The sequence below is a fragment of the Phyllobates terribilis genome, unplaced genomic scaffold (assembly GCF_046119375.1).
Source record: "Phyllobates terribilis strain yellow unplaced genomic scaffold, ASM4611937v1 Scaffold_3__8_contigs__length_932513732, whole genome shotgun sequence".
Lineage (NCBI taxonomy): Eukaryota > Metazoa > Chordata > Amphibia > Anura > Dendrobatidae > Phyllobates > Phyllobates terribilis.
This window is the reverse complement of record NW_027362763.1, coordinates 426,017,315-426,042,320: the sequence shown is the minus strand read 5'-3', so window position 1 is coordinate 426,042,320 and position 25,006 is coordinate 426,017,315. Positions and strand designations below refer to the sequence as shown.

General features: G+C 44.4%; 1 protein-coding gene across 1 annotated transcript in view; it reads left to right on the top strand.

The window, feature by feature from the left end:
- Nucleotides 1–25,006, top strand: part of RARS2 (arginyl-tRNA synthetase 2, mitochondrial) — a 55,742-nt gene that overhangs the window by 15,225 nt on the left and 15,511 nt on the right. The window contains exons 6-17 of the mRNA XM_073675686.1: nucleotides 1,046–1,101; nucleotides 1,294–1,377; nucleotides 2,048–2,124; nucleotides 3,052–3,210; nucleotides 5,257–5,363; nucleotides 5,453–5,548; nucleotides 5,825–5,885; nucleotides 7,607–7,683; nucleotides 9,331–9,455; nucleotides 17,025–17,092; nucleotides 18,619–18,728; nucleotides 21,565–21,660. Of these exons, the coding sequence (XP_073531787.1) occupies nucleotides 1,046–1,101; nucleotides 1,294–1,377; nucleotides 2,048–2,124; nucleotides 3,052–3,210; nucleotides 5,257–5,363; nucleotides 5,453–5,548; nucleotides 5,825–5,885; nucleotides 7,607–7,683; nucleotides 9,331–9,455; nucleotides 17,025–17,092; nucleotides 18,619–18,728; nucleotides 21,565–21,660 (1,116 nt within the window). The remainder of the gene's footprint in view (nucleotides 1–1,045; nucleotides 1,102–1,293; nucleotides 1,378–2,047; nucleotides 2,125–3,051; nucleotides 3,211–5,256; nucleotides 5,364–5,452; nucleotides 5,549–5,824; nucleotides 5,886–7,606; nucleotides 7,684–9,330; nucleotides 9,456–17,024; nucleotides 17,093–18,618; nucleotides 18,729–21,564; nucleotides 21,661–25,006) is intronic.

The window sequence follows — 25,006 nt, the reverse complement described above, 5'->3', positions numbered from 1 at the left end:
TAAGGGGATTCTCCAAGTCTAATGATGGGTGACCTCTCCACTGGATGGTTCATGAGACCAGTGGGGGTATGACTGTCTGAGTCTCACCCACCGATGAGCTGAAAACTGTCCCCACAGCGCCAGCCACTGAGCGGTGTACAGGCAGAACTCAACAGCACTGTACATTGGTTAGTGGCCACAGACTAGTACTACACTTTATCTCCCATTGAAGAGTATGTATTGCAGCACTCGTCACTGGCCACCAAGCAATGTACAGAGCTGCTGTATTCCTCCCCTGGATCATGTGGTCCTGGCTGCTACCAGAGAAAGTTCCAGCTGATCAGTTGGGGTGTTGGAATCCCCCTGATCTCATATTGAGATGGGTTATCAATTATTAGGACTTGGTGTATTTTCCAGAATGGGGTCACTTGTGTGTACAGGGGGTCTCTACTGTCTTGGCACTTCAGGGTCTCTGCTAATGTAACATGGGACTAGCAATCTATTTATTACTCAAAGTTTTAAAATGGCTCATTTTTCTTAAAGTTCTTTCAATTTGTGATATTTTGATATATTGATGCAAATTTCATCAACTTAAAGTTATTCGTACGTTGAAGTATCACTAAAATATGTGTCATAATCCCTGGGATATGTAAAAACAATCCAGAGTTATTACCACACAAAGTGACACGTCAGATGTGAAAATTGTGGCCTGGCACGGGCTTAGTAAAGGGTTAATAGACTATGCTGCATTATGTAGGCAAAGCTAATTACCATAGTGCTGCCTTAAAGTACTTGTGCATCAATTGGATTTTTTCTTTTTACAAACTTTTCATAAGTGAAATATTTAGAATTTATCTGAATTATATAAAGGCAGCCGTCCAATTCCATCTTATATCAGGGGCAGAATGGTTGGTTTTCGGTAGTCTCCGCTGTGCAGGTTGCTGCGCTTCTTAGAACTTCCACAATCGTTGCTGCGGCAGTTTATGTACATTACTTTTTAAGGGGAACACACGTCGTCTACAAATCTTTCTGCCTTTTTTTTTTTTTTTTTTTTTTTTTTTTGCAGTTCACCCAACATCGCCAAAAAATTTCATGTTGGACATTTGCGCTCCACAATAATAGGTAAGATGTTCCATGTTACACCATAAGGCATTTTTTCATGCTCTTTGCAAGGGTTGATGCAGAATTTTACCCGGCGTCTTACAATACAAGTCCACCTTTACTGAGACCTGCCTCACTCCTGGGTGTAGGTGCTCTGTGGGGCCGATTCCTAATAATTTTTGAATATTGATTTTTTATTTATTTTTTTCTTAGGAAATTTTATAGCGAACCTAAAGGAGGCTGTGGGTAACAAAGTTATAAGAGTAAACTACTTAGGTGACTGGGGACTACAATTTGGTAAGTGTTAATATGATTATATGCTTTACTATTAGGATAAAATAAATGTGTCACTTATATTGTTTGGTTCATTTTTAACATTTCCTCTGTGCTTTTTGACATCTTGAATACTATGTCCCCTTTTTGTGTAAATACTGTAAGGATAGCAGGGTATATATGTACCATTCCTACAGCCACATATGGGCTGGTATGGCCGTTCAAGCAGCAGACTAAGGTCTGTTTCTTACATACGACAATCCTGACCGGCCACAGGTCTCCGATCCTGAAATCAATAGGCATATATGACGCTGTTGAGTTCTGATCAGGAGACCCTCAGCCTGTGAATGTCAGACGTATGAAACCTTATTACCTATAGAAAATAATCTATAAGGATTACACACTGCAGCTCCAAAGATCCGAAAAAGTGAAGTTGAAGAACAATGTTTTTGTGAGCCGTAATGGGCTATTGGTAGTACTCTACTGGCTGTGTTCTGATCTATGCTAGAATGGTCCTATCAGCCTAATGAAAGCTATGGGCAAATTATCAGATTTTGGACTTTAATTTCGGATGAAATAAGTATTGAACAAGTCACCAATTTTCCCACATTAATAACATTGCGTTTAACATTAATGCTAAATGTTTATTACATTTAAGTCTGTAAAACCTAACAAATTCCATTTAATTTACTAGGACTTTTGGGTTCTGGCTTTAGCACGTTTGGCTGTAAAGAGAAGCTGAAATCTAATGCTCTCCAGCATCTTTTTGAGGTAAGTCTTCTTTCATAACTATGTTTTATAAAGTATGGATTTACTCATACATTAAAGGGGTTTTCCCATCTCCAAGATCCTATCCCAATATGTAGTAGGTGTAGTAGTAATAATTATATTAGCAAATACCTCCAATTAGAAATGTAGTATAGCTTTTCTGATTCGCTTTGTCTTTTTCCTCATGTGCAGGCATTGCAGAACCTTAGATATCCATGGCTACGACCACTCATACAGTAATAGTTAGTTAGCTAGTCGCTAGTGGTCATAACCGTGGATACCCAAGGTCCTACAATGCCTGCACATGAGGAAAAAGAGAAAGCAAGTCAGAAAAACTATACTACATTTCTAATTGGAGGTATTTGCTAATATTATTATTATTACTACACCTACTACATATTGGGATAGGATCTTGGAGATGGTAATATCCTTTAAAGAAGTTCTCCATGTCTGTACATGTTAAATTTAATGGGGGCTAGGATATTGTAAGAAAACATAACTATGTTCCCGGACTAGCACTGTTCCCCTGCACTCTATAGGATGTCCCCACCGGTCTCCTCACTTCAACCTCCGTTGTGACCTCTTCAGTCAGTTATTGGCTGCTGATCGGCTGCAGCCTCTACATTCCATCCAAACAGTTTCTTCCTGTTTGGCTGCAGCCTTCATACTTTGTCTAACCAGTGATACCCCTTGCCATATGTTGATGCCAGAAGATTGTTTGGGGGACACAGTAGGGAGTGCGGACCCACGATGCGGGTCCAGGAGGTAAGTATACGTTTTTTATTTTCTTCCACCACCCTGAGTCCATTAATATTCATTTTTGTAGAAGTAGAGAACCCACCTAACTGTGCAACAGTCCTCACAGACATTTTTTTGTGACAATTAAAATAGTAGTATTGCTTCTCAAGGTTTTTTATGTGTAATGCATAGGTATATGTGAAAGTTAATGCAGAAGCTGAAAAAGATGAAGAGATGAAACAATCAGCCCATGAATTTATGAGAAAACTTGAGAGCGGACACCCACAAGCGCTCTCTCTATGGACACACTTTAGAGGTCTGAGCATTGAGGAGTATTCCAAAGTCTATAAGGTACATCATTAAAGCACAACATCAGTCCAAATGTTCTCTTCAGCCATGTGTACTGCAGCCAGCGGGGCATCTCTGGCACCAGGAAATTGCACTGTAAGCTATGTTACGTCTAAGCCGCAGGCTGGAAAATATTGCACAAAAGTAGTGCCGGCATATTCTGAATTTGGCATGGAGAGATGCCACTGCTCAATTAGCAAGACCACTTCTAATGTGGAGTCCCCATGCCTGAGCAACCGTCCCAGCCAGTGCAGTGGCATCTCTCCATGGCCAATGTCTGATCAGGCTGAATGCCTTCTCATCTACCGTTACCTTTTGATTAAAAGGGGTTGTCCACTTTTGGGAACAATACTTTTTTTCCTGTTTACTTACATGCATGTATTTTTGGTTATATATTATTTTTGCAATTGGGTTTCATTAAAAACTTTGCACCGCTTTGCTTTTAAAAAACTCTTGGTTTCCCTGCACATTCATCTTTAATGTGGTCTGTGGTCATAAGTCAGCTGAGCGGAGCTTAGAAAAAGACAGGTAAGAGTTACAAACTCTCCCATCAATCAATGTGAATGAGCTCACTGATGGATTATCAGATTTCTCACTATGCAGACGACAATAGACAGTACAATACAGAGGATATAGAAGGTAAACTGTGCAAAGTTTTTATTGGACTCCAATTGCAAAAATTATTTTTAGGCCTAAATCCACGTATTTAAGTAAGACCACACATAGACTTTAAACGTCTGTGCGGTCCCTGTTCTATTCTGCAGTGACGTTATAAAATGTCACTGAGTAGTAGAGCAGCCACACGATATAGTGCAGCTGCGGGGCAGGGAGACGGCTGTCAGACACTGCCAGCTGTCACACACAGACTCCCTACAGAGAAGGCAGACATGATTTATTATCATGTCTATCTTCTCATTCGCTGTATATTCAGCACTGAACAAGGCCCTGTGTATACAGATTAGGAAGTTCTTCCTCCTCTGGACCCAAGTCATGTGATCACTGGCTGAAGGGAGAGAATAAGCAGAACAGGGGAAGAATAGATTGATTTTTCCCTGTAAGTGTTTGTGCAGATGACCATATTATAGGTGCAAATGCGATCCTTCGGGCCATTGTTATGCTATGAGGCCATGCACATGTCAGAATTTTTTCCTCGGCCCGAGCTTGATCCAAGGAAAAAATAGCTGTATGTCCGATTTTGATCCAATATTCGGATCGCACTCGGCCATGCAAGTCAGTGAGTCCGTGGAAACCATTGGACTGCACTTGGATGACATCTGTGTGCAATCTGATTTCCACGGACTGACAGAATGGAGAAGAAGGGGAAATTTTTCTCTCAATCTTCTCCTCAGCCGAGAGAATCGGGTCACACTGTGATCAAAATTTGATCAGAGTGTGTTTTGCATAATCAGCCCGATTCTCTCGGATGATAGCATACAGTCGTCTGCACCTAGCCTCACTGAGAAAAAAAATAAATCCAATATATAAAAATAATTTCTACGACGAGGGGAGTAAAATTTCAAAATGTCTTTAGTCCTTTTTTCATTTTTTATTTATTTTTTTTACAACCACAATGTGAAAAATGGGCATGTATTTAGTTTTTTTTCTTTATATTTTCCCCCAACATCAGCAAAAAAATATATAAAAATGATGCGCCATTTATTGTTAAAAAAAAGGGGCAAAAATTATTCTAATATCCAAATGAGAATTTTTTTTTAAAACCAAGAAACCCGAAAATCTGTCTGGCCAGGAAAAGTGTAAAATGGCCTGCTCATTTAAGCAATTGCCAAGCATTGTCCACTGACACTAAAGCAAGACCTTCACCTGCCGAGACTATTTGCAGTACCATCCAAAGTCATTGTAAGGAAAAAAACAAAACATATCATGCTTTTTTTTATCTTTTTTTTTTAATTTTTTTTTTAAACATTTATTAAGGATGGCGTCAAGTGGATGTAAAAGTATTTTCTTCTGGTGCAACTTGTACTCATTTATAATCCTGTCATGTTTGATAACTTTATTGTCGACATTTGTTTTTTTTGTTTTTTTTAACAGCGACTTGGTGTACAATTTGATGAATATGCTGGCGAGTCCTTTTATAGGGAAAAATCACAAGACGTCCTAAACCTTTTGCGAAGCAAAAATATTCTCACGATGACCAAGTACGATTTATTGTACATTAATTTCCAAATCGTGTAATAATGGGCACTGATAATACAGTAACTGATAATAACTGGTCCTTCTGTTACAGAGAGGGCACTGGAGTGGTAGACCTGTCAGAAAACGGAGACTTGTCCGCTTACTCAACAGTGATGCGTAGTGATGGCTCTTCTCTCTATATTACAAGGTATGATTATTATTCTAAGACTTCCTAAATGTAATGATTTCCAAATTCAGGGGCGATTTCTTAGTTATTTAATTCTAGTTAAATGATGATCGGCTCTGAAAATGGCCAACGTGAAGTTGGGAAAAGGAAACATATGGAGTTAATTTAATAAAAGTTTACATATGTGTTAATATGATACAAATGCGTGTACACAGTACGTCACGACTGTTCTGATTTTCTCCTACATAGTCTTATTACTGATTTTGTGCTCTGTTTTATGTCCTGCAATCTAATAAGAGACATAGCTGCTGCAATTGACAGAATGGAGAAATACAACTTTGATGAAATGGTGTATGTGGTAAGTATTCAGCTTATCTGTTATCCCCAATGAGAAAAAAAGAAATATATAATTTTATTTTGCTAAGAAGTCCATCGTGTGTTCTTTTGGTTTCTGGCAGCCACATGTCTTCATGCCGTTTATCTGTATAGGAAAGTGCAGCAGACTGTGCCTTCCCATTCAGAAAGCCACTGCCTGCCTCCCACGTGTATGCACTTGACAATGGCCATGAATACACTGTCCCTACCTTTAGATAGATGTCAGCTCAGCAGGCTATGTCTTCTCAATGGGTAAAAGACAGGACACCTCTGGCAGTAGCTTATCTGTTGGGAGAACAAGAGGAATGGATTGAATGCACAGCCTCGATCCTTTAAGTTGGAAGGCTCCGATAGACATTAGATGGTTGGAAGGTTCGGCTGACTTTATCTACCGTCATGGTTGTGGGGTAAGGCTTCCATAGGCACTCAGTACTTACCTTCTCCATTCTGGCATCTACTCTTAAAAACAACTGAACGTCTCAATCATCTCTCAGAGATATACCATATTTTTCGGACTATAAGGCACACCCCAGGTTTAGACAGCAGAAAAGAGGAAAAAAAATATTCCTATTAATTAAAACTTCCCTGGTGGTGTAAAGTGGAGAGGTCATTATCATTAATTATAATGTCCTAGGGTAGAATAGGGAGGTAATAATTCTATTGTTGTCTCTCTGCAGTAATTTCCTCACTCTTTATTATAGCTAAGAATAATAAGATCCCCTTCCTCTAGCCAATTATATGATATAAAGGACTCTGGCTAGCATTTACCGAAGATACATAATACCGTTACCTGCATACTGGGACTTTAGTGGCTGACAGCTGCATAGCAAATAATAAATGTATCATCATGCAACAGTGATCCAATACACATTCAGTCTACGTACTGAGGATATGATGCCTTATTAATTTTAACAATTCTAAACACAAAAATCTTTTTTTTTAAAAAAAAAATTCATTTTATATATAATAAATGAAAGCTATATTTTCATCACATACCTATTCCTTCTTTCTTTTCCCTACATTATGTGCACATAGAGACACACGCAGCTCTGCTACATGCACATTTACATACACATGCACATTATACATTGCCACATCTTGCCGTTCCTGATCGGGACTGAACGGAGGCTGCACGAGCTGAGCAGCTGAAGGACCTGCCACAATTAACTTGCTCTCTGTGATCGGGAAGGGTGCGGTGTCAGCGTTCTCCTCCATCACAGGAAGCTGTCTCCAGACTATAATTCTTTTAACAAGTTTTTCTTGTGCGTACGTTTGTAATACATTATAGTCATTGTGGAATAATTAAAAAAAAATGCTAGTAACGGATTAATGGCTAAAGCCAAGCCCACATAGACATTAGACTAGCATCGGCTACCCCGTTGGGTCAACTGTTTGTTCAACAGTATAACGTATATGGGGGGCACTGACAGATGATTATTACAGAATTTAAAGCACCAGGCATGTCCGATTTCGGACTGCAGATCCTTTTGTTCTCCCTGAGATAAGCCACCGCCAGGCACATTTGGCAGCGGCTCTCAGAGAACACAGGATTGCTCAGCAGAGTGAGCACTTTTGTGCATGGGACAGTTGGGCGAGATAGCTGTCATCTAAGGTGTATGCGGAGTATTTAAATTTACTGACATTTGTAATTAATTATCGGAATTAATTAATTGTAATTTTGTATTTTCTTTACCTCAACTAAAGACAGATAAAAGTCAACAAACCCATTTTCAGAATTTGTTCCAAATTTTGAAGATGCTTGGAAAAGATAAAGTAGACCAGTAAGTATGTATTTATGTATGTATAGATAATGCCTTTAAAAGGGTTGTCTACTACTCGGCCAACCCCTTCTTAATGTGTTGCCCCCAAGTAAAATAATAAAGCATATATTCCCCTCCAGTGCAAGCACCGATCCAGCCGTGTTGGAGCGTGCTCTCCTGGGGCTTGTGTAACATTATGTTACACATCATCAATAGACAGAGCACGGTCCCCTCCTTCTGACTAACAGCCATCTGGAAGATGGGAGAGATGCGGCTGCTCTCTCACTTCCTTTGGGTGTCTGATTTTTCCGAAAGAGGGAAGAGTGAAGCGGGGACCATGTGACATTGTTGTGGCCCTGGGAGAGCCAGTGCCAACACCACTGGAACAGCACTGGAGGTGAGTATAGGTCTTATTATTTCACTTGGGAGAATTAGTGATTGAGAAGGGGTTGTCCGAGTAATGGACAAACCCTTTAAAGAGTAGTCCACGTCACAAGAGTGAGAATCTAACATGCTGAGTCCTAACAGTCTGTATAGTATACTTCACTTTTAGAATCCTGTTCTATTTCACACTCCTTTTGCTTGTCATGTGACCAAGTCAAGTAAGCAAGGAGAGTGTAAAACCAAGCGGAATCATAACAGTTAGGGTATTACACACCAGCACATTAGACTTCCTCCCTAACTTTATGCAGGGCCCGGGAAACCCCTTTAAGCTGGACATAGGCAAATGGATAACATCATTAAGATGATCAACTGTCTGTCAGAAAGCACTACAGATATTTACAGTCAGGCACAGTCAAAGATTTCCAGATGTATTATAAGGAGAAACTGCTGTTATAAGATTCATTCAGTCATTATTTTAAATATTAAGGCAGATTGGCTGTGAGTTATCAAATGTTTGCATGAGCACATGTAATCGAGTGTTCCACTTTAAGAAAAGTGGACCCCATACACTTATGTACCTAACAAGCGGAGGAGGTACTCTGGGTCCAGCACAGTCTCTCTGCTGCTGCGCTGGTGTCGGTGTTTTAGCTACAGCGTAGAAGTCATGTCAGCAACTCGCCTCATCGGTACAGCCAATCACTGAGCTCATGCTGCCTACCCTCAGCCAAGCTGCAGAACTCAGTGATTGGCTGCAGCGCTGATGTGAGCTGCCAACGTGATGTTAATGCTGCAGCCAAAACACTGACACTGGAGCAGAGCTGAAGAGACAGCGCTGGACCTAGGTATGGGCTCCACTTTTCTTAAAATGGAAAACCTCTTTAACCATCTAATTGTTCATTCAATAGAGAAATGTCTGAAATTAAGCAGTTCTAATGCCATTAAATTTGCAGATTGATTAAGCACAAAATTTAAGTAAGAGAACCCATCCTTATGCAATTTTAGGACAATTTCTTTCTCCCCATATCCGGGTGATTTTTCTCTTTTTTTTGTTTGTTTTTTTGCTGCACTTTACTGTCCTTCCATTCCTGTGGAATATTGTTGGTATGGACTAGTAAATGCCTATATTCCGACTAACAAGCTGGTAATTTTACCAAAGAAATAAATGCTATGCTTTTAAATAGAGAAATTTGTGTCCAAAAGTTCACAAAAATTAGGCAAGAAAATAAACACAAAAGTTCCCCATAACTTGATGATAATGTCTTTTTTCACCTTGTTTTCTTCTAGCTGTCACCATGTAATGTTTGGGCGAGTACAGGGGATGCAGACAAGAAAAGGGGATGTGGTTTTTCTGGAAGATGTCCTGGATGAAGCACGTGCCAGGATGCTACAAAATATGGCCAAGGCCGGAAGTAAGTCATCACAATTTAGTTATTCTATTTTAAAAAAAAAAATAAGGATTTAGCTGTCTGAGAAAGAAAACTCCGAATTGGCTACAATCTTATTTGTAGTATTATTTTTGTCAGAGGATTTTAATTATAAGAATCAGAAATTAGTGTCCCCATTCTTTCCCTTTTTGTTAGAAATGTGTGTGTATAATAAATATATATAATGTACATACAGCAGAGTCATTGATTTTCCTTCTCATAGATAAAATCCTTTTACGCATAACTTAAAGAAGTTGTCCACTACTAGGACAACCCCTTCTCATACCTCACCCTTGGCCCCGATAAAATAAAAAATCTTATACTCACCTCCCATGCCGGCGCCATTCCAGCGGTATCAGCACTCCTGTTCCCAGGGCTCTCGTGCGGTTATGACACGTGAGCACTGCGCCCAATCAGCACTGGCGTCAATGTCCCCGCCTTCATACAGTTAGGTAATTAACAGGAAGTGAGGGTTGCGGCTGCTCTCTCACTTCCTTTTAATTACTTAAAGGGGTTTACTCTGTCGCCTCATTGGGGGACACAGGACCATGGGTGTTATGCTGCTGTCCACTAGGAGGCGACACTATGCATAATCTGAAAAAGATTAACCGTGGCTCCTCCTCTGCAGTATACACCCCTGGACGGCGTCAGCCTTCTCGAGTTTTTGCTTAGTGTCGCATAGGAGGCACACCTAAAACTTTTACTCCGTTTTCTCCGACGGGATTACAGATGAAGAAAAGTGGGTCTCCTGCGAGACTCCCAGCATGGCTCCTTCCTCTGCCCCCTATTACAGGGTGCACAGTTGAAGTCGAGATGGCTGTTCCCCATGTCGCTCCTTCCCCAGCCCCTCGGGTGCTGGTTCGAAGTCGAGACCCCCCTCCTTCCCCAATTCCTTTTGGTTTCTGGGTTGAGGTCGAGGCGAGGATAAAGCCCCCTGATGGTGACAGCAGCACCCTCCCTAATCCCCCTCTGGGGGAATTAGGTTGAAGCGCCTCAGGTAGGGCCTGTACTGGCAGCACTCTGCAGCTCCCAGTAGCCAGCACACTGCAACTGAATCCAGGGAGCCCAGCCCTGCTGTGGGCTCCTGTCGGGGCCTTGGGGAGTGCAGGCAGGCATGGCACAACACACAGGCACAGACCTCCCTGCGCCCTGTCTCTGCGGCAGCACCAGCTCTATGGTGCCTCAGGTGGACTCTTCTCAGGGCCCCCCTTCCGCTTATACCCCCACCGCTATCCTGCCTTTAAATCCGGGGGGGTCCGGTTCAGATCCGGCCCCCTCCCGGACTTCCGCGCCAGCCTGGAGCCCTTTTGGGCATCAGGCATCTAATTTAGACCGCGGCTTCGGCCTAGCCGAAGCTGCCACCTCCTCTCCGCCCCCTGGCCCACCCCCCGGATGACAAATATGACACTCTACAGTGTCATAGAGGGGGCGGATCCAGACTGAAATTGCGCGATTTCACACAGCAACTGCCGCCCTTTTCAGCTCTCCGCCCCCCTTCTTCTTTAAACTTTACTCCGGAGGCAATTATCTGCTGCAGGATAAAGAATTAACCCTGCAGCTACCGGTCGGCAGATACAGACCCGGCCTGCCAGTCTCCGGGGAGGCAAAGGACTGTGGATCTTCGGCGCTGGACCTAGGGGCACACTAGTGGGGTAAGATCACAGCTGGAGTTCCTCCTCGGCTGTGAATCCATTATTTCTTAGAAGTTCCTCTGCATAGTAGGGCCCTCGGCATAGCCACTCCTGTGCACTATGCCGGACTCAAGGGCCAAGAGAACCAGGCAGGACTATTATGCACTCTGTACAGCCTGCAGTAATACTCTCCCCAGTGGTAGCACGTACCCGCACTACCAGGACTGCATCCAGACTACTGTGCCAGAGCCCCAAGAAGCCCCTGCCAATGCTTCGGGTCTAATGTCACGCAGGAGTGGGTCACTCAGATGTCGCAATCTATGACGCAGTCTATAGATAACCTAACCTCCACATTGCTTCAGGCTCTGCAGCGTCATGCCTCGGCTATGAACGCTACCCAACAAAGGAAGAGCTCGACTCAGGCTACCCAGCAAAGGGAGAGCTCGACTCAGGGACATGACGACCCGGGCACATCCACATCTAGATCAGGACGCAAGCGGACCCACAGGTCACGTTCATCTGCGTCATCCCATAACACACGGTCATCCCCTTCTAGGGAAAGACACGGTAATCCCAGGTCATTTAGATCGTCCCCTACCAGGGACAGACACATGCAGATCTCCGCAGTGATCCCCGACCAGAGAAGGCCTCCACCCCGGTTCATCCAGCAGGAGACGCCTTAGCAATACACAAGATTCGGAAGACATCTGTGACTCCGACTCTGACAAGGAAATTGAAGGGTCCCTGATCCCAATCCCCCCTAGCAATACAACGCTAGTTGAGGACGTAATCTTGTCCATCCATCGGGTGCTGGACATTTCTGATCCGCCCCCGGAGGCACCAGAACATTTCCTTCGAAGGAGCTCTGAAGCCGCCTAAGATCTCTTTGACCACCCACAGTTTAAATCGATCCTTAAATCGCAAATATCTGGAGGCGCGGTACCCCTTCCCACAGAAGGTTACCAAGGAATAGACAGATCCACCCAAAGTGGATCCCCCCAGTCTCTAGGCTAGCACCACAGTCACCCCTTTCACTGCCAGATAGCTCAATCCTCAGGGATGCAGCAGACCAGCAGGTGGAACGCAAAGCTCTTTCAATTTTCAAGGCCGCAGGGGCCTCCCAGGCTCCCACTTTCGCTTCAGTTTGGGGCCGCCAAGGCCTCCTGGCTTGGCCCCAAAAATTTACAAGCTGGCCTCCAAGCATTTGCTCCTAAGCTGTCGGACCAAACGGTTCAAATAGCAGTTGTAGCAGATTACATGCTTCATGCAGCTCTGGATTCAGCAGGGGGTGCAGCGGGGATCGCATCAAACGCCATCACGATTCGGCGTATTCTCTGGCTGCGGGAATGGAAAGCAGACGCAGCCTCAAGGAAGTCCCTCACGCACCTCCCGTACCTCAGTGGTCGACTTTTTGGCGAACAGTGGGACATGATGATATCCAACGCCACCGGGGGTATGAGTACCTCTCTCCCCCAACTGAAACCCAAACTTACAGGAAGCGTAACCAAACTCGATTCCGATCCTTTCGGAACTCTTCGGGCTGGTCCGTCTCGCGTCCAGCACAAAATAGCAACCGCTCCCCACGCAGGGACAACTCGCGGTCGGCGCAAAAGTCGGACAAGACCTGGCAGTCAAAAGCAGGCCAGTCATAGTCCAACGGAGGAAAATCTCAGATTTCCTCCTCATCATGACTCACGGACTCCGAAAGACACCCCGCCCGTAGGCGGCCAACTTTTGCTCTTTCATCAAGTCTGGCTGCCTATTACAGAAGACAGGTGGGTCAGGGAACTAGTGTCTTCGGGATACAAGATACAGTTCACTTCCAACCCACCAAACAGACTCTTTCTTTCTGTTCCCCCAAAACCGCCAGCCAAGGCTTGTGCCTTCCGCCAAGCGGTCTTCTCGCTTCTTCAAGCAGGAGTCCTAGTACCGGTCCCCGTGGCCGAACGCTTCCGAGGGTTCTACTCCAATTTATTTGTAGTCCCCAAGAAAGGAGGCGGCGTACGACCCATACTGGACCTAAAACAGCTCAACAAATATGTACGGGTACGTCACTTCCGCATGGAGTCCCTTCGGTCCATCATTGCGTCCATGGAGAAGGGAGAATTTCTCACCTCCATAGACATACAAGACGAATACCTGCATATACCAATTGCACCCGCCCATCAGAGATTTCTCAGGTTCGCAATCGACCAGGACTACTACCAGTTTGTGGCTCTCCCGTTCGAACTCGCCACGGCTCCCAGAGGGTTTACCAAAGTCATGGCAGCCACCATGGACGTCCTGCACTCCAGAAGCATAGTAGTCGTTCCATACCTGGACGATCTCCTTATCAAGGCTCCTACTTTCAAGGACTGCGAGGTCAGCGTCTCAATCACAACCGACACTCTGAGTCGCCTGGGCTGGTTAGTCAACCTACAAAAGTCATCACCAACCCTGAGTCAGTCTCTGACCTTCCTGGGAATGCTATTCAACACCTTCAGGGGTCTAGTGCTCCTTCCCGGGTACAAGGCACTGCTTCTCCGTCTAGGAGTTCACACCCTCCTCAGCAAATCCGCTCGATCTCTCCGGTTTGCCATGAGAGTCCTCGACAGGATGATGGCGGCAATAGAAGCGGTCCCATTTGCCCAGCTTCACCTCAGGCCTCTCCAACTAGCCATCCTCAAGTCATGGGACAGGAACCACTTTTTTCTCTCGACAGGGAGTTCCAGCTGTCGTCGTCAACCAGGAGGTCCCTGCACTGGTGGCTCAAGCCAGCCTCACTAACAAAGGGGAAATCCTTTCTCACGGGTCAATGGAAGGTTCTGACCACCGACGCGAGCCTGACGGGTTGAGGTGTGGTGCGCCTACACCACAGAGCACAGGGCAAGTGGTCCCCAGGAAGCGACCATGCCCATCAACATCTTGGAAATTCGTGCCATCCTCCTGGCGTTGAGAGCCTTCCATCACTTACTGGCAGCCTCTCACATCAGAGTACAGTCGGACAATGCCACGGTTGTGGCATATGTGAATCACCATTGGGGGACCCGCAGTGCCCAGGCGATGCGAGAAGTGACACATATTCTCCACTGGGTGGAAGACACAGGTTCGGTTCTCTCTGTGGTCCACATTCTGGGTGTGGACAACTGGGAAGCAGACTTCCTCAGCCGGCAAGCAACGGACTCGGGAGAGCGGTCTCTCCATCCCGAAGTTTTTAGCGAGATCAGCCATCGCTGGGGGACTCCGGACGTGGACCTAATGGCATCGCACTTCAATGCCAAGGTCTCCAACTTCATGGCCAGAACACACGACCCGCGGGCGTTAGAAGCGGACGCCTGGTTCAGGACTGGACCCAGTTCCAGCTCCTGTACATTTTTCCACCTCTCCCCCTGATATTCAGAGTGGTGATGGAAGATCAAGCAAGAGGGAGTTCCAACCATCCTAATCGCACCGGACTGGCCCAGACGTACATGGTACGCCGACATCGTACAGCTCACAGCAGACGTCCCCCGGCGTCTCCCCGACCGTCCGGATCTTCTGTTACAAGGCCCGTTCTACCACCAGAACCCAGGGGCCCTCAATTTGACGGCGCGGCCATTGAGACCTGGGTTCTAACCCAGTCAGGGTTCTCGCTGGACGTCATTGCAACCATGATCAGGGCACGGAAGCCAACCTCTGCTAAGATTTATTACCGTACCTGGAAAGCCTTCTTTACCTGGTGCGAATCTCGTGGCCAGACCCCATTCCCTTATTCCCTCCCCAGGGTACTTGGGTTTCTCCAATCAGGTCTGGAGGCCAGACTGTCTCTGGCCTCCCTTAAGAGCCAGTTGTCAGCTCTCTCAGTGCTTTCTCAGAAGTGCATTGCTAACAAGCCGCAAGTAAAGACATTTCTTCAGGGGGTTTCCCGATTGGTTCCCCCCTACAGACGACCACTAGAAACGTGGGACCTCAACCTGGCGCTGACAGCATTGCAGGGAAGTCCCACTCCGCCTTCTATCCCAGAAAGTGGTTTTCCTGGTGGCAATCACCTCGCTACGCAGGGTATCTGAACTGACAGCACTCTCCTGCAGACGGCCCTTCCTGGTTTTTTACCAGGACAAGGTAGTTCTCCGTACGGTCCCATCCTTCCTTCTGAAGGTTGTGTCCAACTTCCACCTCAATGAGGAAATTTCACTGCCATCCCTCTGTCCGGTCCCGGTTCATAGAGTGCAGAAGGCTCTGCATACGCTTGACCTTGTCAGGGCATTGCGTATCTATGTGTTTAGGACTGCGCCCTTCCGGAAGTCTAATTCTCTTTTCCTTCTACTGGAAGGCGGCCGCAAGGATCTGCCAGCTTCCAAAGCTACCCTTGCCAGGTGGATCAAATCCACCATACAAGAGGCCTACCGCCTCAAAAATTCTCCTCTTCCAGCAGGAATTACGGCACACTCTACACGTGCGCTAGGGGCCTCCTGGGCCATTCGGCACCAGGCTTCTCCACAACAAGTGTGTAAGGCAGCCACCTGGACTAGCCTACACTCGTTTACCAAACACTACAGAGTTCATGCTCAGTCCTCAGCAGACGCGAGCCTGGGTAGATGTGTTCTGCAGGCAGCGGTGCCCCAATTCTAGGGGCCTGTCTACACAATATTGGTCCATTGCTTCCCACCCAGGGACTGCTTTGGGACGTCCCATGGTCCTGTGTCCCCCAATGAGGCGACAGAGTAAAGGAGATTTTTGTGTACTCACCGTAAAATCTTTTTCTCTTAGCCTCTAATTGGGGGACACAGCTCCCACCCTGTCATCCGTTCCGGGCCGTTATTATGTTGAGTTCTCATATTGTCTTTGTTTGAGCTCGTACATAGTTGCCTTCTTATAGGCATGATTATGTTATCCATGTTACGTTCCTCCTAATGCTTTTGCACAAAACTGGAGAAGGCTGACGCCGTCCAGGGGTGTATACTGCAGAGGAGGAGCCACCGTTAATCTTTTTCAGATTATGCATAGTGTCGCCTCCTAGTGGACAGCAGCATAACACCCATGGTCCTTTGTCCCCCAATTAGAGGCTAAGAGAGAGAGAGATTTTACCACGAGTACACAAAAATCTCCTTTTCCCACGAACAAAAGTTAATTTTCATCAATACATCTTGGAATAATAATAGCTTCCACAATTGGATGTATTTAAATTAAATGTTCCTGTGCTGAGATAATCTTATAATTGGGCCCCTGCTGTGTACTGTGTAATGGCTGTGTCTGACCATGCAGGAACATGGTCTGATCATACCACATCTCCTGGGCAGGAGAGGAAGCAAAAGAGTATACAGACATTACAGCATGGGATTGCAAATGATTTCTTTTGAGTAAAACATTTGAAAACAGGCAGGGAAATGTTTTACCTCACAGAAAGAATCATTTGTGATCCCCTGATGTAATACCTATATAGCCTCGTTTCCTTCCCTCCTTTTCAGGAGATGTGGTGTGCTCAGACCATGTTCCTGTATGGTCAGACACAGCCATTACACAGCAGGGGCACATTTATAAGATTATCTCAGCTCAGGAACATTAGTTAAACACATCCAATTGTGGAAGTTATTATTATTCCAAGATCTATTGATTAAAATGTACTTTTGTTCCTTTGCAAAACTCCTTTAACTGTATGAAGGCGGAGACAGTGACACCAGCACTGATTGGGCACCGGGCTCATGTGTCTTGACAACCGCATGAGAGCACTGGGAACGCGAATGCCGACAAGACTGGAATGGCGCCAAACATTTAGATCAAGAAGGGGTTGTCCTAGTAGTGGACAACCCCTTTAAGACTATAAAATGATTGTGGTTAATGCACTTTGAACCACCAGCAAGTTATGAATTGTGCGTACAAGGAAAGTATGGAACGTTCTCTCAGGTGCTGAATAAGCTCAATAAATAAATGTTTTGTTCTTGTATTTTATTTTTTTTTTCAATAGCAAGTAAACCCACCGAAGACCCAGCTGATACTGCAGAAAAAATAGGCGTTGCTGCTCTTATTATACGGGTATGGTAGAGCCTGATTTAAATGTAAAACAACTTGTATGTTAGTTTTCATTAATTAGATATAAGTATGTAGAAAATAATTAGTTTTTTTTTAATGTTGTAGTAATTTAAATATGATTTTTTTTATTTTAAAATGTTCTTGGGTGCCACCATATTACACTCATATCCTTCCTGTGTTGTCTATCTTCTTCATAGAAGCTGAAATGAAAGGGAGGTGATTAACACAATGTCATGTTATTAGGGTGTATTCACAAATGGCATATTCATGGCAAAAATGTTTAAAATATCTGATTTTTCTTTTACTATAGCATGCACATGGATTTCTGCATGCCTTATTCATATATATTGAAAAGGTGCAAAAAATGAGACAATTGCAAAAAAAATATGCTGCATGTTAATGTGATTAAGTTTCCCAGAAATAATGCAGTGCAGCCCCTTCCATTCTACCAAGAGTGACAAGGATGATGCATACATGATCTTATCTGTAGGTTTTGTATATATGGATACGATCTTTACCTTATCTAGACCACCAGCAATTCAACAACACTGTTTACTTCCCCACCGTTTAATGAAAATAAAATGACACTGCTTATTGTGACCTAGGCTAAGCGACAAAGCTGAAACTTCAGTTCAGAAATCATGTTTAGGGGTTGTATGTAGTAATTAGAAGAGACCTTGTCCACAGTCAGACTTGAGGAATAGGTATGGATGGGAATGCATGTGGCTCCTAAGTTTCTTATAATTGATTGGTCAATGTTCGAAAATGAGAATATGATTCTTAGATCTTTGTCTTAGGACAAATATTTTTTTTTTAGATCTTTACCTGGCTTATTGAAGCTGCCCCCCTCACTATAAAATTTAGAGTCTATGTTGTAACTTAAAGGGGTGGTCTTCCCTCTAATAAGTAGTCAGCAGTGGGTGGTCAAGGAAGCAGTGAGTGACACCAGCACTGCACCTTTAAGATTATTAATTTTAGAGCCGTGCTAGAAACCATCGGACGGCACTGGTGTCACACACTGTTTATATCTCTGCCCCCTGATGACGTCTTCTTTCACAGCAACCACATAACTTACAGGTCGAACTTGATGGATTCAAGTCTTTATTCGGCTTTACTAACTATGTAACTATGTAAGAAGCGGCAGTGGTGATAGAAGCAGAAGGCTGGCGCTGCACTCACATCTCCCACAGCATCCATCACCCAGGATGTCTTCAGATGGGGCAAGAAACTAGTAAGTAACCTCAGCGCTGCCAATTGTTCCAGCAGGGGTGATGGACGTTGCGGGGAGTGAGTGCAGCCCCAACCTCCTTTCATGTCACGTTTGAGACTACTCTTAAACAAAAATTCACAGGATGTACAGTAATTTGTCAGGAATTGGCTGGTTTTCATGTCCCTTATTCCTGCACATAGACATGCACCAGCCATGCGCACAAATACAAAGCGATTGACCAATATCACAGTTAGTGTGGTTTACCTGTCATCCGTTAGAACTGAAATGCTCTGTCGTATAATATGTGCCTTTATTTCAGGATTTTAAAGGCCAGCTTCAGGCAGATTACCGTTTTAACTGGAATGAAGCACTACAAAGCTGTGGCGACACTGGGGTCTTCTTGCAGTATACACATGCACGATTGCAAAGGTGAATTGGAAATATGTACATAAGTTAGGTCTTTTGTCTGGAAGTCCGATTCCTATTTAATTGTTACAAAATGTATGTTTGAAGGTTATCAAAAAAGGTTTGATATTAGGCTGTATTCACTTTTGTGTTTAGAAGCTCAGTGCTGAGCCTCCATCGCAAATTACTCATTGTGATATTCTTCTTATTAAAATAAAGGCCCCCTGGATGGAATCCATTAGGGTATATGCATACAACATTTTTTTTTCAGGCGGTTTGGAGCGGTCCTAATCTGAAAACCGCCTGAAAAAGCACTCAGAAAATGCTAAAAAAAAAGGTATGAATGTAATTATTTCTATGTAAAAAAAAAAAAGGCTAGCTGTTCATATGCTCGGCATCTTTTTGAGCGCTTGGTAAGAATTCTTCCTTCAAAAGATGTTAGCATTTTCTTCATCTTTAACCCCTTCACGACCTATGACTTATAGAGAAGTCATAGGTCGTGTCCCTGCATTTGATGCGGGCTCCGGCGCTGAGCCAGCATCTTTCCCAGCACATGACAGCTGATTTCATCTATTGTCATGTGCCACTAACAGCCGCAGGTGGAATTGCGATCCACCCGCGGCTGTTAACATGTTAAATTCCGTTATAAATCACTGACGGCGTCATTTAACACAAACTCCTCGGAAGCACCTCACAAACTCTGCCCATTGGCACCTGTGTTACATGATTGTGGACATCGATTGGTTAGCATGACAACTGGGGTCTGCAGAAGACCCCCGTGCTTGTCATTGTAGATCTCCTATGAACACCAGCCCGTGGCTATGTGTAACGCAAGCGATCGGAAGATCACAGGTCAAGTCTTCTAAGGAGATTATTGAAACCAGTAAAAAGTCTAAAAAAAAGTTTTAAAGAAATTAAAAAACATAAATTTCAAATCACCCCCGTTTTGCCCCATTCAAAATAAAACAATAAAAAATACACATATTTGGTATTGCAGTGTTCAGAATCGCCCGATCTATCAAAATATAAAAACGGCGCAACGAGAAAAAAAATCAAAACTTTTCTTCGTCGTCGCAACATTGCATCTACCCCAAAATAATAAAAACGTCAGCTTGGCGTGCAAAAAATAAGCCCTCACTCAGCCCCAAATCTCGAAAAATGGAGACTCTACAGGTCTTGGACAATGGTGCCGTTTTTTTAACCCCTTCATGACAGGAGCAGTTTCTATTTTTGCATGTTTGTTTTTTGTTCCCAGAGCCATAACTTTTTTATTTTTTTTTTCAGTCAATATGGCCATTTGAGGGCTTATTTTTTGCGGGATGAGTTGTGCTTTTGAACGGCATCGCTGGTTTTACCATATCGTGTGCTGGAAAACGGGAAAAAAATTCCAAGTGTGGTGAAATTGCACATTTGTTTTTTGTTTTTTACCACGTTCACTGAATGCTAAAACTGACCTGCCATTATCCAGGTCATTACAAGTTCATAGATTCCAAACATGTATAGGTTGTTTTTTTATTTAAATGGTGAAAAAAAAAATCCAAAGTTTGCTATAAAAAAAAAAAAATTGCCCCATTTTCCAAGACCCGTAGTGTCTCCATTTTTCAGTATCTGGGGCCGGGTGAAGGCTAATTTATTGCGCGCCGGGCTGATGTTTTTATTGATACCATTTTGGGGTAGGTACGATGTTTTGATTGCCCGTTATTGCATTTTATGGCAATGTTGCGGCGACCAAAAAAAACGTAATTCTGGCGTTTAGAATTTTTTTCTCGTTACATCGTTTACCAATCGGATTAATTATTTTTTTAGATTGATAGATCAGGCGATTCTGAATGCGACGATACCAAATATGTTTATGTGGGTTTTTTTTTATTGTTTTATTTTGAATGGGGCTAAAGGGGGGTGATATAAACTTTTATATTTTTTAATATTTTTAAAAACATTTTTTTATTTTTTGCTTGCTTAATTAGTCTCCATGGCAGACTAGAAGCAGCACTTGCTTGATCGGCACTGCTACATACAAGCGATGAGCAGATCGCCTGTATGTAGCAGATTAGCTCACTTGCTTAGCACCGACCACTAGGTGGCGCTCATAGAAATCTGGACATGACAACTACAGGGGTCTGCTGCAGACCTCTGTTTGTCATGCCCACCCATCAGTGACCCGCGATCACGTGACGGGGTCACCGATGGGCGGGGTAAGTGACGCGCTTCTGGCGCGGTGCTGTTAAATGGACAGCGGCATTTAACTAGTTAACAGCCGCGGTTGGATCGCGATTCCACCCGCAGCTGTTGCGGGCACATGTTAGCTGTATAGATCAGCTGACATGTGCCCGGTTTAGCACAGGCTCCACGCCAAAGCCCGCACTAAACAGGGGGATACAACTTGTGCCATACTATTACGGTACATGTCGTAAAGGAGTTAACAAACTTAGGATTTTTTTTTCACCACTCAAATAAAAAAGAACCTATACATGTTTGGCATCTACGAACTTGTAATGACCTGGAGAATCATAATGGCAGGTCAGTTTTAGTATTTAGTGAACATGGTAAAAAAAAAAAACAATTGTGGAATTGCACTTTTTTTTGCACTTTCATCGCACTTAGATTTTTTTCCAGTTTTCCGGTACACTATATGGTAAAACAAATGAAGTCTTTCAATAGTGCAACTCGTCCCACAAGAAACAAGCCCTCACATGGCCATATTAACCTAAAAATAAAAAAGTTATGGCTCTGGGAAGAAGGGAAGCCAAAAACGCAAATGGAAAAGGGCTGCGGTGTGAAGGAGTTAAAGCAATGGAAATGATGAGTGCAGTAATCTCTTGTGTGCTGACCCTTTCCTTATAACACTTTCTGTTAACAGCTTACTTACTCTGTGGAGTACTAGAGAGGAGGAAGACTTCAGTGTCTCTTGTCTGCAGGAACCTTCTGCCATTGCCACCGTTAAGCATCTTCTCAGGTAATTACCCTTCATTCAGGAAGATTTTGGTAAGCTGATTGTCAAATGTTGGTACATATTTCAGTCTTAATGTAAGAAATGAGAATATTTCAAATCTCATTTAAATGACAAATATTTTCCAGTGTTCAGATATTTAGTGAATATATTTTTAATCAAGTTTTCAAAAGACGGGGGCGGAGCCTGGTAGGCAATGTGAGAAGACGGTGCCTTGCTAATTAGGACGATCCGTCGCCGCCAGCCTCAGCCGACCGGAAGGTTTGTGAAGTGCTGTGGAGCACCGGGAGCGCTGCGGAGTGTGGAGGCAAGCCGGAATGACCAGCCGGAGACAGAAGGACGCGGGCTGGGGAGAAGGAAGCAGCTCCCAAGATGGCGCCGAGAAGAGGGAGGAGGCGGCCAAAGCTAATGCGGCCTACCAGCGTCGCATGAATGTAGCGGCGAAGCTGGAGAGGTATGCCCGCAACGTTGAGTGCACCGACCAGCAGGAGTCTGATAGAGGGGAGGAGGTGGACGGGGAAGAAGTTACGGCGCCACAGTCTGAGGGGGAAGGAGGAACGTCCTCAGGGAGCAGTAACACCGATGGGGAGATTATGTCTGTGACAGCACAGGAGGAGTGTGACATACAGGAGAACCCCACTCTTAAGGATGTGTTTGCTGTGGTGTCTTTCTGTAAACAGGCACTAACTACATTAACACAGCAAGTCTTGGGTGTGCAATCTGAGGTGGCCACCATTAAAAAGGACATGCACAAGGTCAATACCAGGACTGGAGAGGTGGAAACCAGAGTGGGAGAGGCTGAGGATCGGATTAATAAACTCACAAAGTCTGAAAAACAGTTTAAACAACAAATTTCTGAAGTTATGGCAAAAAACGACGATCTGGAGAACCGCTCCAGAAGAAACAATATTAGGATAGTTGGACTTCCGGAAAAGACTGAAGGAAGAGATCCCACCGAATTTGTTGAGAAGTGGCTGAGAGAGCAGATTGGAGCAGACTCTCTCACTAAATTTTACGCTGTGGAGCGGGCACACAGAGTACCGACACAACCTCAACCCCCGGGCAAAGGACCACGAGTTATAATTGCAAGGCTACTCCACTATAGGGATAGGGACATCATTATCTGCAAAGCAAGGTAGTGTGATGAGATTACAATGAACGGCCAACGGATTGGCATATACCCTGACTATTCGGTAGCTGTCCAGAAGCAGCGAATGCAATTGGGAGGAGTAAAAAGACGCCTGAGAGAACTAGGTGCAACATACTCAATGTTGTTCCCTGCCAAACTGCGAGTGGTAGCTATGGATAAAGTTTTCTTTTTTGTGAAGCCAGAGGAAGCCACAGAATGGATTGACAATGCGAAATCTCTACAAGCCAAAGATTGAGAGACTACCACGGAATTTAAAATATTCCTTAAATGGAACGGTCGGCTGAGGACATTTGTTAAACTGACTTTTTATTGCTTTGCAGTGACTATTTAGCAATTGGGATTGCTTGCTTGAGGAGGAGACATCCGTAGAGCACATCATGCAAGCATTTATATAGTCCTTGACAAGTGAGTAGGAGGGGGGGCTTTTATTTTTCGCCCCTTACCTCCTATTTTCTACCTTATTCCTTTTTTTTTGGTTCGGGATTAATCTGATTCCTATTGTTGGTCTATTGTGGCATGCTTCCCTCTTTTTCAGAAGGAAAATAGTGGACAAAGAAGGGAGGAGTCGCTGCGAAGCATACAGACTTAAGATATGTGCCCTTGTTGGAGGGCAGGGCGGTGGCGAATAATAATAATATTGAAAACCAAAGATATATTGTACCATTGTGAAATGTACATAGTTTTAACTTTCTTCATTCTTACTGAGACAAAATGTGGAAAGTATTCTAAGGCATGGCGGGAGGGGGAGGGGGGATAACGGGAAAGGAGAGGCATATTTGGTATGTGTTGCGGTATTAAAAAGAGGTTAGGAGTGGAGGACTTCAGCTGGAAGTCTGGACCAGGAGTGGAGAACCCACAGCTCCCAGAGAGCATACAAGGAGGGGAGGGGGGGAGGGTACCGACAGCAGGGGAGAGAAATGGTAAAATAAAGGAAATGTTGCTAATTATATATAATGGGTCGTTTTTAGAGTTATGAGTTGGAATGTTTGTCGGAGAAAACCTGAAGGGCGACAATATTTAAATGTGTGTAGGACCGGGGAGCCTCGGTGGTATGCCTTTTGGAAACCCATTTACAAAAGGAAACAACTCATAATATAAACAGAAGATGGATACAGAGGGCATATCACTCTACCTTCTCTAATTATGCTAGAGGAGAATCAATTTTAATTAATAGATCCACACTCTTTGAAGAAATTGACGTCTATATTGATCCAGAGGGGCAAGGGGTGGCAGTTAAAGGGATGGTTTTTTTGGACAGCCGATGTGTATAGTAGCACTTTATATCCCACCCCCTTATTCTAGCACTAAAATTAGGATAATGCGGGAGTATGCTGGAAGAGGTAGAGTGATGCCGCTACTGATGGTAGGAGACTTTAATAATGTAGTGGACACTTTTTGGGACCCGAGTAAGAGACAACCGGGTGTACAAGAAAGTATCAATACAGCCTTTCGTAACTTTATTAAAGAAATTGGTTTGATTGATACATGGAGGGTCAGGAATACAGGAAAACGGTGTTACTCATGCCACTCTACATCATATGGTACGTTATCACACATAGATTTGGCGTTAGCGGATGGTTTAGCAGATGCTATGATAGGAGAGGTACAATATCTCCCTAGGGTGATCTCAGATCATAATCCAGTTATGGTAACCATTAGGTATGGGCCCCAGAGGGGAGTAGTTAGGGAAAGGTGGAAAATGCATCCTGTCTGGTTACAACATCTTAATGTCTGTTGCATCGGCGTCTCTGCCTCCTGCTAGGCAGAGACGCCGTCCCTCTCACCTTCCTGTTCAGCGCACGGCGTCCTCCAGCGCTCCTTCCCTCGCTGCTGCCGGCGCGCGCTCCTTCACGGGCACTGTGCTTAGGGCGCGCGCTCCCCCTCTCTTAAAGGGACCGCGCACGCCGTCCTAAGGAGTCCCCGGCCAATAGCCGGAGGACTTCCCATATATAAGGCACCTCCTCCAAATTGGAGGTGCCCGAGCAAAGTTGTTGCATACTCACCTCTGCTTCAGCCCTCAGGTCCCGTTGCCAGCCTGACTACCTGTCCTGTTTACCTGCTTATCTTCTCTTCAGCCCGACAGTCTGTCTCCTGCATCCGCCAGTCTGTCTATGGGCAAGTCCACCTGCGGACCAGGAAGTTACCTGCCGTACCTGCTAGCCCGCTCACCTGGGAGCGCTCACCTGCTACCCGCCTGCTAGC